At 43.3% G+C, this 12,725-nt stretch overlaps 1 protein-coding gene across 1 annotated transcript in view; it reads left to right on the top strand.

The window, feature by feature from the left end:
• The window catches only part of si:dkey-225n22.4 (collagen alpha-1(XXI) chain), a 35,627-nt gene that overhangs the window by 18,009 nt on the left and 4,893 nt on the right, over nt 1-12,725 (top strand). Inside the window, exons 21-27 of the mRNA XM_052054200.1 lie at nt 2,916-2,969; nt 3,539-3,610; nt 3,904-3,939; nt 6,004-6,048; nt 9,254-9,286; nt 10,889-11,044; nt 11,190-11,244. Of these exons, the coding sequence (XP_051910160.1) occupies nt 2,916-2,969; nt 3,539-3,610; nt 3,904-3,939; nt 6,004-6,048; nt 9,254-9,286; nt 10,889-11,044; nt 11,190-11,244 (451 nt within the window). The remainder of the gene's footprint in view (nt 1-2,915; nt 2,970-3,538; nt 3,611-3,903; nt 3,940-6,003; nt 6,049-9,253; nt 9,287-10,888; nt 11,045-11,189; nt 11,245-12,725) is intronic.

Raw genomic sequence — 12,725 nt, 5'->3', positions numbered from 1 at the left:
ACATATGGCCCAACGTGAGAGAAAATAGCAATAGAGTTGTCACATAAAGTGAAGTTAATATGTTTGACTTCCATGCAGGGCAAAAAAAAAAAAAAATGTGGTTCCCACGAGAAGTAAATGGCGCAAATGTGAGTGTGAATATTTGCCTGTCCCTGATTGACTCGTTCAGGAATAGTTCACCTTTCGCTTTCAGTCAATTGGAATATGCTCAAGTTCCAGGGATGACTTGGAGCATTGTTTAATTACCGTAGCATCCGTGGGTCTTTCTGGCACTGTGGGTGCTGTTAGAGTATGCACCTCTTACACCCCCCCATCACCACCACCACCACCACCCCTGTCCGCTGGGTCCAGGGGCAGATTCAGGACAGAGCTGTTAGTTAATCCCGCTTTTGTCTTTTGTCGAGATGCTGCTGCCCAGCAGACCGCATCATGAAAGATGTCTGGCGCGCACCACAGTGTAAGACAAAGTCTCACACACTCCAAAAGGCTATTGTTAGACCCGAATAAATGGAAAATAAATCAAATGGCATGTTCGGTTCCCGATATGCCATTTGAATAAGATGAATAGAACGAAACTCTCCTTTCAACTAAATCTCCTCATATTATTGTACTGTGCAATGCAGTTAAATTAAATTGTAGCCATTTTGAACCTCAAAAGCAACTATGCCGTCGTTTTAACACCTGCCTGCTTATTTATACATGAAATGTAAATCTGCGATGTGGAGTTGAGTAATTATAGTCTTTTTTTTTTAACCGTCACATCAGATGTGTAGCTCCGCTACAATTAACATATTTTCATCCCTAAAATCAAAATTCTATGATTACACAGCCATCAAACGTCCCCCACTATTATCGCCGACTTGGTATCCCGCCTGAGAGTCAATCATCACACACGCAGTTTTTTTTTTTTTTTGGTCTGCAGACACAAACTTGTTATTCAAGTTGTTTGAGGATGGGAGCGTGGGCGAGGTGCACTTGAGGTTAGAAGTTTTGGCAGTCAACATTTTTAGTGTTTCAATCACGGTGCTACCAATGTTCCCGTTTGTGATGTTGTCGTGACCGGTGACGGACTTATTTTTCCAAAACCAATAATCTACAATGTCTGCTCAGCAGATAGATAATGTCACTCAAAGTAAACCAAAAAATGATATGGCATTTAAAAACAGATTGAAAAAAAATACTGCATTATTGAAAAAGACAATTAAATAAAAAAAAGACGACGGAAGTCACAACTTGCTCATCAAATACACCGCCGCGAGCCGGCCTCTCAATGCAGCCCTCCGTTTGGTAGCTTAGGATTCGGCAATGTGTGCGCCTTCGCCAGAATGCAAATGCGGCGCATGCGTGCGCGTGGACCCGAGCCATCTCATTTCTCCCCCAGTGCCTCCTGACTAAGCCGTCATGCACTCTGTCACATTCAGCCCTTAGCACAGTGTCTCTCTTTCATCCAACTCTCTCTTCCCTCTCATCCCTTTACTCTCTCGTCCCCCTCGCATCACACCCTCGTCTTTCTCCTTCTCCCCCCCTCTTCCCATCCAAATATCCACCCTCACTACCAGGGGCCCCCGGAGACTGCCGGCTGAGATCAGCCAAGATCGTCGCAGGGTCTGTGCGTTGAACGTCATCATTAGTTATTATGCAAATGGCCCTCCCCAGTCGACTGGCTCTATTCTCAGCCTGTTCAAATATCCCCACCTCCTGCCGTAATCATGTTACAATCTTGTGGAGGAAAAATTCATTTTGCTTATTTGGCAGGGATGGAGTAAGCCGGTTTGGAAATCAAATTGTCAGTCTGCCTTGACCATATGAAAATTGCCATTCACTTGGAATTCAAACACACGGACGCACATATCAAACTTTATTGGGGTTCTAAATCCTTCAACACAGTCATTGTATTGATAAATTGGATGTTAAGAGCTTGTGATTCCATCACGACAATTGAAGAAGGAGGTGCACCGACACGCTGATGATAGGTCCATGACCTTGGAATGCCCCATGCCGTTTTTCAGTGTGTTTACATGATGCAGCACAGAGATAGAGGATGCACAATAGGAACAGAAGGAGGTGGGGGAGTAAATTGATTTTTTTTTTCTTTTTTGGGCGGGGGTTCCTAGAAGGCCGATCCCGCTTGTTTTAACAAGAATGGTAATTCATCATTGGACAATTCAATCAACCAGCACAAAATAAATGGCACATTTGCGTGACATTTTTCTTCACTTTTAATTAACAGAGTAAATGAGTTTCGAGTGAACTAGCACGTTTGCAATTGGTTTTATGGTCATTCGTTTCTATTGACGTCATCATCGAAAGGTTTCCAAAAGCTATTGAAAGCCCTTAATCACAGAAAAAAATACAATCTCTGTTTGTTTTTCGTTATGGTGTTGTTGTGAAATCCACTTTGATTTCCTCACCATAAGAACTCTCATTTCCACGCTCGGTGCCGGCGTCGGCGGAGCTTTTTGGAAGTTCGATTCCAATCGTTGGCACCCATTATAGTGTTGGACGACAGAGGTCATTTGGCTGCAAGGATGTTCGGATTGGAGGCATTGCAGATGAAGCAAATCCATAAAAAGGGGGCGGAGGTGTTAAAAAAATTGTTATTGTGCGGAGCATCGGGTGACAAAATAGCTTCATTTCATTCACAAAGTATTTCTGTCAAAAATGGAGAAAGCTATCTAGGATTCCACTGAAATACTGAGGTTGGCACTTTTGGTGCTTTTATACAAGGAATGAGACCTGTAATGGACCGGGAGTGCAAATACTACACATTTACGATCATTTTCAGGTCTATTATCCCTCTTTAAATGGCCATTTAAACCATACTATATCGAATGCAACTAGCTGTATGGTGCACCCTCACTCACTTGCATGCTACGTTGTTGCATCTAACAAACACCGTGTGTGTTTTCTTCAAGGGGAACTGCGCGGATGCACGGGTTAATACTTGTCTCGGTTCACCAGGGCAGAAGGTGAGTTGATCAGATTGTAGACTTTCTTCCATTGCTAAGGTCTGACCTTCAGTATCTTGTTGTAGGGGGGGGGGGGGGGGGGGGATGTGTTCAGTGGGAAAATAATTTGCGCATCACGGGTGAGCTGGAGTTTATCATTGTTAACCTCAAGGGAGAGAGGAGGGGGGTACATCCTGGACTCCTCCCTAGTTAACAGACGAGGCACATTAAGATAAATAAACATTTGCACTCACGTTCACCTCTATGGGCAGTTTAAAGTCTTCAACAAACCGAACATGCATTTGTTTTTAACCTGGGAGGAATTTGAGAGCTCTTGGACACCTTTGACTGTGAAACAGATGTGTGATCAACTGTAAGCCTCAATGTTTGTTTATTATTATTTTTTCTTTAGCAAATTCAACCATATGCAACAGGCACACTTCAGCAAGATCAATTTACAAAGTCATCACAGGGATTGGCTGTGCTACAGTGTACCAGTGCTTCCCCAACACATATTTTAGCTTAGAAATATTTAAGAACACACCACCAAATAAATGTCAATTTTATTTTAAACAAATGTACATTTCCAGGGCTCAACAGGGGAGCCAGGTTTTCCAGGGCTGCCAGGTGCCCCAGGCCATCCAGGGTACAAAGGTCATTGGGTAAGAGTCCCTAACGTTACGCGTGAGCAAAACTGTTTTCGCCTTAAGTAAAAGATGGCCTTAGATTTCAAGCTTGATGAATAATTTATTGGTTTGCTATGGGGCATCGACGTGTTTGCTTTTCCATGTCGCGTATGACTCTTTTTACTTTAACGACGTAGATTCGGCTTCATGTCCTTGCTGCATTGCACCAAAGGGCATCATAGATAATTCTAATTCGACTTGTTTTACATGCCATCGTTTTGTTTTCTTTGAATTCTTGATGTAGGTATTAACATAAATGTTTTCTGTAGGGAGAAGTAGGAAAGCCTGGCCCAAAAGGAAATAAGGTACATTGCTTCTGGTTTGTTATTTCCTCACAGCAACTCGCTTTTACCCATTTCACAAACTTCACACATGAAATGTTAACAGAGTCGTTGAGTCACTGTTAGACTTTTTTCTTTTTTTAAACATAACATAGCATAGTCATATAAATGAGACATTGATGACCAACGCCACTTTACTGCATTGTGTGCTTATGGTCCGAGTCATAAAACTTAGGTAGTGGGCACTCAGATCCCCGAAGCGATCATTCTAACAACTTGTTGTTATTGGAGAGTTTTCGAGACATTCTCTAACAATGAACATTGAAACAACAAGAATGTGCAAGGTAATGCTGAATAAAGTACGAACATGCTATCCGTTCATGTGCAAAGTCAATTCTTAAATTTCCCTAATTGCCACCACAAAAAGCCTACCAAAGGCAAAATATACCGGGGAAGCTGTCATGCATCATTTAGAGGCAAAGTCTGCCAAGTTTTTAATAGCTTTGAAACAGACAATGACAGTTCCGGAACACTGGTTTTAGAACTCTTCTCCGCTTAAACAACAGCACTTGTCAGAAAAAAACGTATACATTTCTCGACAACACTTGCATTGAGAGCGGCTGTGAGCAATGACTGTATCCTGTTTTTTTTAGATCTATTTTTGAAAAATGTACATTTAACATTTGTAATAATGCAGGACAACATAGAAATCCCCTTTGAATTCACTAAAAGTACTCAGATGTTACATTCCCCCCACCCCCCCCCCCCCCCCCATCTGCCAACACTGGTGGAAGGGGCGGGGGTGGGGGGATACACTTGTACCGCAGTCAGCCACCGGGAGGCAGTTGAGGTCTTTTGCCTTTGCAGTACTTTGGACCAGCTCTCTCTCTGCAGTATTTATGGACATCTTTCCCCCTCCATGAAAGTAACACGTCGAATCATGACAACAGGACAGTGAACCAACCTATTGCTCTTAAAAGGAGACGGATAATGTACTACGCCATTAGAACATGCATCCACGAGATACTGTATAAGCATGCCTATTGCAACAGCCAGAAATGAGGCTGTTTGTTGAATTTCCACCCATTAGCTAGAATCAGTTACGTTTGGTGCATCACTATTAATCACACATATAAACAGTGCAAGGTTCATTTCATGCAAATACATGCACACAGGTCACCAAAAAACGGTTTCGGCATCGAGAGAACAAGGGAAGAAAAGTGAGCGACATGGCAACATCAAGCTAATTGCTGTGATCGGCGGTCGACCAAAGAAAAGCGTTGTCTCGTTTCATCTGTAATTGAGTGTGTCACTTTAACGGTCACAAACCTGTTACACATCAGATTAAGACATTATATATCAAAGTGTGTCTTATTTTTATTTCATATAAGTTTATTCTCGACCAGTTAGCATCCCCGCGAACACAGTTAGCACGTACGCTTTAGCAAAAACTCAAGAGCATGGCGTTTCAACCTTGTTCCTATAATTAGAGTAAATGTCAGTCAAGTATTGAATACAATTTTATTTTATTTTATTTTATTTTATTTGCACTATTTTCTCTGTGTGCCCTGCGATTGGCTGGCAACTGATTCAGGGTGTCCCCCGCCTATTGCCCGAAGACGGCTGGGATAGGCTCCAGCACCCCCCGCGACCCTAGTGAGGATCTAGCGGTTTGGAAAATGGATGGATGGATGAAACTTAAAATATTTTTCGGGGGCCTCAGTATCAGTAACAGGGTTGCAGAAAACACATCAACACACGTGTTATGAAAAATAAATAAATACATAGTGTCTTTTGTAAGTCACATACGAGACAGAAAGAGTCAGGTTTGTTAAAGGTTACCGCCAGCTAGTTCTTATCCTTTCTCTCTGTGGGTTTCTGTTATTGGCTGCTCGAGGTAAGCGTGACCTTTTCTCCTCTCTCTGTCTCTCCATGTCTTGTTTATTTATTTTTTTAACACGCAAGCGTGTTTCCATCGGTTGCTGCATATATTATCTCATCTACGCACACGAAACACAACATAAGAAGAAATACGTACGCGTCTGATGTAAACAAACATTTCCCTAATTGTGATGTGTCTCAACGCAGGGGGACCGAGGGGGAGATGGCGAGCCGGGAACTCCAGCTATACCTGTAAGTGCGGGCGTCTTATGTTGCTTATGCTTATGTTTTTTGGGGGGGCTTTTTTTTTTTCGCTGCTGCACAGGGACTGAAAATGGGAATGTGTGTTTGGGTGAATCTTAATGAGTTTATGGAGAACAAGTGTCTGCACAAGGGCACGGGGATGAGGCAAATCCTCCGGAAGAACAATGTCTTGTCTTCAAGACCTAATTTAGGAGTTACAGCCTTTTAATGCGGCTTGGGGGCTCATATCTCTACCCAAAGCCTGTCAAAGCAGTAACCGTGCCCATGCTGTACACCAATCATATTGTTCCCCCCCCCCACCACGCCCTCTCTACTTTGTTGAAAATAGTATTTAAAAAAAAGGAACACAAAACAAGTCTCTGCAACATCATGGGAATTGGACTGCTTTTTACGAAACATCATCTCTGCTGACGTGCCCTTGAATCAGTCACAGTAACCCCAATATTATATTGCAGAATATTGCAAATCATACCACATAAACGTACGTCATAACTAGTTAAACTGCTTTCCATGACTGAATATGATCAGATTATTCAGGCATGTTCTTAATTAGCGCAGATTCGTCCAGATCATGTATGGCGAGGAATCTATTCTGGTTTCTATCATGTAGTTAGCTTCGTGTTTAGTACAGTTTTGGTTTCATTTAAAAAATATATACCGGTATATCAACTACATTCCACTATCTTCAAAGAATACGATATACTCATTCTCAATATTTTCCCCCCATCAAAAATCTTTCACCGGTAACTGAGTCTACTGTAGAATCTTGAAACATGGAAGCTATCACTCTCCACCACGTGAGGATAAGATGACAGACATTTCTGAGTGTTCTGCGATTTCCCACTTCCAAGCCAAGATTTGTATTTCATTATTTTCCTAATGACACGGAATAAGTTCCATTTGAGACCGAGTCCAAGTATTGATTACCCCGGTATTGATCGTCACATCCCCCGAGAGGGATTAGACAATGAATCCAATCAGTGCACGTGCGTGTGCGCATGCAAGTGCATGCGGGTTTATTTCTGCGTTCGCCGCCGGCACGTGTATCGCATGGAGATATAGTTGTGTAATCTAAGGCTGAGACACTTGAGAAACATAAAGCAATTCTATTTTTCGGTGTGCAGGTTAAATGTTGACTCTGGAAAGCCGGGGGGTTGAGCGACAGGGCCAGATCTCCATGCGGCAAGCTCCTAAAGTGAAACGTATCAGCGGCGAATCACAAATGTGTCACCGCTGAAATGTGCGGGACGATTTGTCTTCTGTAAGACTTCCTAATTCCTATGCGGTTGAATAAGTACGCCGTGGTTTCGAAGAAGAGAATTTTTTTTTCTTCTTGGATGCAAAGATGAATATATAAAAAGGAGTCACGATCTTTTATGAGTATGATATTTTTAGAACAGTGCGGTATGTTACGATTGAAATTTGCCAAAAATAATGCGACACAAAAGTGAGAATCCAAAACGTTGGACATGATTCACATGGTACTGAATCTATTTGTGGGCAGCATGACCCAGCTCAATAAAAGAGTTCCAACTCGTCAGACGATGGCACGGGGAAACGTAATTTTTTTATCACAAATTTGTCCGAGCTTGATGCGGACCTCTTGCCTCTTCGCACATCAGCCCCTCCCGAGCTTTTGTCCCCATTTCCAGATTCCAGCGGCAACCCGTAAAGCTCACTTGAACAGTGCTGCTACTTTATGGTGGCCACACAAAATCTTGACATTTTGGACACAGTTTGGACATTTTCCCTTTGGGGGGTTTTCTGCACGTTTTGTGCCACTGCGGTTTCGACCTGCTGTGCCTTTTGAGTTATCTGACACTGTTCTTACAAAAGCTGCAGCGTGAGCACTTTAAATTGCAGCAAAGTGTCATCATTGTTGTCCAATCAAAATGTAGAGTAAAAAAATATAACCGAGTGTCAGCGGCGGGCATGGGCGAGCCGACATCTTTGCGTAGGCAGTGTGAATCAGGTCCAACTTGTCACGATCCAAATCACACACGCGGGGTCTACAAACTGGGGAAGCTCAGCAGCCGGTGAACATGAACACTCCAGACGGGAGTCGTAAAGGCTTCAAGGCAATGTTCATGCCGTATACTGTATGTTGGCGCTGCGCAGGTGGTTGCTAAGACTCCCCGGCTGCTCTTCGTGTTCGATTCAGCTCTGTGTTTCCTAGTCTGGACATTTCAGTGCATTCAAGTCAATTCATAACAACTGGAACAACAATCAGAATGAATTATTCATTTTTGGTGTTGTTAGACACCGTGATATAAATATAATGGGACTGAAGTTGTCATTTTAGTTGTCAACAAGGACTTTTTTTTTTAAATTCACTTGTTTTGTTTATCATCCAGCAGGAAGGCAAGAAGCATTGTGCTCGGAATTAAATTCAGGCCAACGCAGCACAACCGAGTGAACTTGCCTCAGTGTTTGCTACAACACTGTTGCCACAATATTGGTTCATTAAACATCTAATCTAAAAAGTAATCTCCAAAGACACATGTTTAAATACTTTGAAGAGAACAAGCTTATTTTCTTCCTTCAAGCACTTGGATGGATAAAATTACTCGCCAAGGGGCCTGTTTAGAAAAATAAAATGTCATTTGCAAGCTTTGATTTGCAATGCGACGTTATTTCCGCTCGCAATATCATCGCTAATCCAAATCATGTTTGCCATCCACGCCTGTGAATGAAAGGGCCTCCATAGAGGCAACAGTCATTTGTGAAACATGACACCCGCCGTCAGATCGGATTCATTACAACAAAAATAAGGTATTTTCGGGGGGGGGAAGAATTGAGCGACCCGAGAGTCTCGGCTCGATGTTCAAGTGTTTAATTCGGCAAAAGAGCCCGACAGAATGGGTGTTAGCGGCAGATGCTGTTTTCAAAAGAATAAAAGAATCACAAATGCATTTTTCATTGCATTACGTTCAAATACAAAAGGAGGAGTGTTGGAGATTGCATTGGAATAAGCAATCCAAAACGTTGTGTAAGCCGAGGGCTTTGACGTCGGGTGCGTGCGTGCGGCGGTTGCAGCTCCGCATCCCCAACGCAGAGCTGCGAGCGTCGCTCCTCTGACACTCCCGTCTCAGCATTTGATATGTAAGCACTCATTTCTAATGTTTCAACATTTCTTCCCCGTCTCCTTTTTCATCCCCCGAACCTCTCTGCTCTCTTTTCTTTCTTGCATCAGGGCCACGTGGGACCCAGGGGAAGGGAAGGAGAGGTATGTCAAATTAGACTTTGCGGTATTAGATATAATCCATTCTCTCTCATTCTGCCCCACCGTGAGGAGCCCCTGACAAGCTTGCGCGCGACGGCTTCTTTGGAAGACTTACAGAGCCAATACCTTCAGGCTTGGGGAAATCTAACCTTCCCCCGGGCAAAAATATACATCACAAAAGCATTCTTTCCAAAGCCGGAACACATTTGAAATAGCAAACACTTTCCTGTACTGTCTGCAGCATTATAAATTTATGGAGCTCGAGCGTTCCCCTGCTTGCGAACGTGCTGTCTCATTTGTTGATGATGTATAAAACAGACTTCTCCCCTGCGGCTGCATCATTTTGGATGGCGAACAAATAACTGCTGCGGGCTTTTTTTTTTTTTTTTTAAACTTTCATGTCACCACATTATCGAAAGAGGGGAAAACCAATTTGCTAGATAGTTAGGTCGTCGCGTGCAGCAATTCCAGTGGAAATTGTGAGATGACATGTTCGATTGCAACCTGGATGGCGCCTGATTCAGTGTTTCGTTTCTCAGTTATCGTTTCTAGTAACATGTTAGTTAGTCCCCACCACTTGTCGGCAAGTTACAAAATATATATATATATATATATATATATATATATATATATATATATATATATATATATATACAGGTAGGCGGCCCGGTAGTCCAGTGGTTAGCACATCGGCTTCACAGTGCAGAGGTACCGGGTTCGATTCCAGCTCCGGCCTCCCTGTGTGGAGTTTGCATGTTCTCCCCGGGCCTGCGTGGGTTTTCTCCGGGTGCTCCGGTTTCCTCCCGCATTCCAAAAACATGCGTGGCAGGCTGATTGAACACTCTAAAAATTGTCCCTAGGTGTGAGTGTGAGCGTGGATGGTTGTTCGTCTCTGTGTGCCCTGTGATTGGCTGGCAACCAATTCAGGGTGTCCCCCGCCTACTGCCCGGAGACGGCTGGGATGGGCTCCAGCACCCCCCGCGACCCTAGTGAGGATCAAGCGGCTCGGAAGATGAATGAATGAATGAATGAATATATACAGGTATATACCTAATATTTTGTATTAGAGTATTGCTTCACCCTGCAATGTATTTATACTTTGCTCACATTCACAGTAGAGATGGTAATTACTCATGAAATGACATTATTGTTATATTTTATGATCAGGACATGTCCATTCTTGGTCGAAGAAACAAAATCATAAGGTGCATGTCATCATAATCCCTTCAAAATAATTAAACAATTCATTTGTCAAGCAGTGGACAGACACAACCAATACGCAAAATGTCAATCGAGTAATTCATTAAAAAAAAAAAAAAAAAGATGCGTGTAGTACACTTCACACAAATTATTTTTTTGTTTTGGATCAATACTAGATACGACTGCTGTTGAAAGTACCATGCTCAAGTCTCGGCCACCATGAAATTTCTTGTTTTATCAGTCATATGATGACACCACCGAGGCCTTTAGGCCAAGTCATGAAAAAAAAAAAAACAAAGCTCGAGGTGCCCGGGCAACTTGTAAAAGTTGCGGTTAGATTGATTGCCGCAAAAAGATGTTCTGACAGTAGAACGTTAAGATTTTCTCTCATCTGTCGTCCTTCAGAAAGGTTTGAAAGGGGATGAGGGCTCGAGGGGGCCTGAAGGAAAGAAAGGGGACATGGGCCACAATGGCCACATGGGTGCCGTCGGTCCAAGGGGATTTCCTGGCCTGGATGGGTTGCCGGGTCAACCGGGCCAGCCCGGATTTCCCGGGAAGCCGGTGAGTGAACGCTCGTTATTATCTCACTAAAAGGTGATTCCTGTCATGATATGGAAAAGTCACATTTGTGGCCACCGGCTTTAGATAAAAATTACGACCTTCTTTTCAACCTGTAGCTGGTTTGAGATCTGCTTGTGTTTTTCAGGGCAAGTCACCATCAGATGAGCATCTTGTGAAGCTCTGCACTGATGTCCTACGCAGTAAGTATCCATTTTTAATGTGATCAGGATTTCCACACACCGCATCAAATACGACTGTTTGGAAAACCGTAAATGATCTGAATCCGTCTTTGTTGTTGTTCTTCAACTGCACATCATTGGATGAGTGCTGCTGAAAGACTGAAGAGAATGCAAAGCTCAAATTTTTATTTGATTTTTTGTACTCGTTCTAGTATGCCCGTGTGTCAAGAGATTTGAACCAGAAAGTCAGCCCATTTATAGGTTTCATAATATTGGGCAAGAAGACCGACGTTGATATCATGCTCATGAATAATTTCGCAACGGTGCCAAGGAAACAGATTCATAATAGGATTGATTGATGCGGGATGATATTCTACTCGCAGCTCTTCAAGGGCATACTTCCAATTTGCTATGATGCAGAGTGCCCACCTTCATTTTGGTGATGGACAAAATGCCTGGCGAAAGTCCAGTTCTTCAAAATTCCAAAGATTGGCGACCCAGAAAATGATTTCAGTCATAAAAGCGATAAAAGCTTGACAGAGGTTTGCAGGTTAGATTGTCTTTTTTTTTTTTAACTCATCGGTTTACTATTTTGGCAACAAATCCATTTATCAAGAAGTATGAATTAATCAAACTCATGTGCTTTAGCAGGCCGCATAAAATGATGTGCGCCCCCCCCCCCCCGCCATCCCAGCAAAACAGATATAAGACTACAAAATCTCATGAACTTTCTGAAAGTCAACGATGAATAACGGACACAACAAATTCTCACAGTCGGTCGCTGCCTAAGTGATTATTGATCTACTGCTGGTGTCACGAACAATGATTGATTACATGCTGATAGAATAATGAGAGCGATGTTTTTTTTGGGGGGGCGGGGGCTGGTGGTGGGTGGGTGAGAAAGATGACGGTGTCTCCCATTACAAACCAGTTGTTGCAAAGGAAGACTCAGCAGACGCAATTAGCTTTCATGAATATGAGGCGAGGGGGGGGGGGGGGGGGACCGCGAGGTAACAAGGCCTACCTGAGGAGGCGCAGCCCATTTCGATCGGCGATCTGGGAAATGTGAGGCAGTGGGAAGCAGTGTGGAAAACTTGGGTGTGCGCGCCGGGATCAACCACATCTGTTGTTTGGATGTAACACGTGGTTACCATGGTGACCCTCTGCCCTGGCATCCCAGTGTTGTACACGCTTTCCAGATCGTACATGAAACACAACTCACTGCACTCGATTAACATCTTTCGTCGCGTTGACACTTTTGAGGTTCAGGTTCGAATCACGAATCCCAGCAGGAGAGAAAATGGGAGAGGTTGTTCTGGCCGTGGTGTCAATAATCGTGTATTTAAATGCAGTTTTGAAGTATCGGGGCACTTTACCTCAGGTCTACAGACCATTCTCCTCCCCCTCCTCATGTCACTTGAGCGATAGCAAGTGGCTCGCCATCACCGGCAGACCATTGAGGCGAAGAATGGAACGCATTATTAGCTGCGGCTGAATGGTAA

The sequence above is a fragment of the Hippocampus zosterae genome, chromosome 20 (assembly GCF_025434085.1).
Source record: "Hippocampus zosterae strain Florida chromosome 20, ASM2543408v3, whole genome shotgun sequence".
NCBI classification, from domain to species: Eukaryota; Metazoa; Chordata; class Actinopteri; order Syngnathiformes; family Syngnathidae; genus Hippocampus; species Hippocampus zosterae.
Note: the sequence above shows the minus strand (reverse complement) of the source record. Positions and strands in the feature narration are given on the sequence as shown.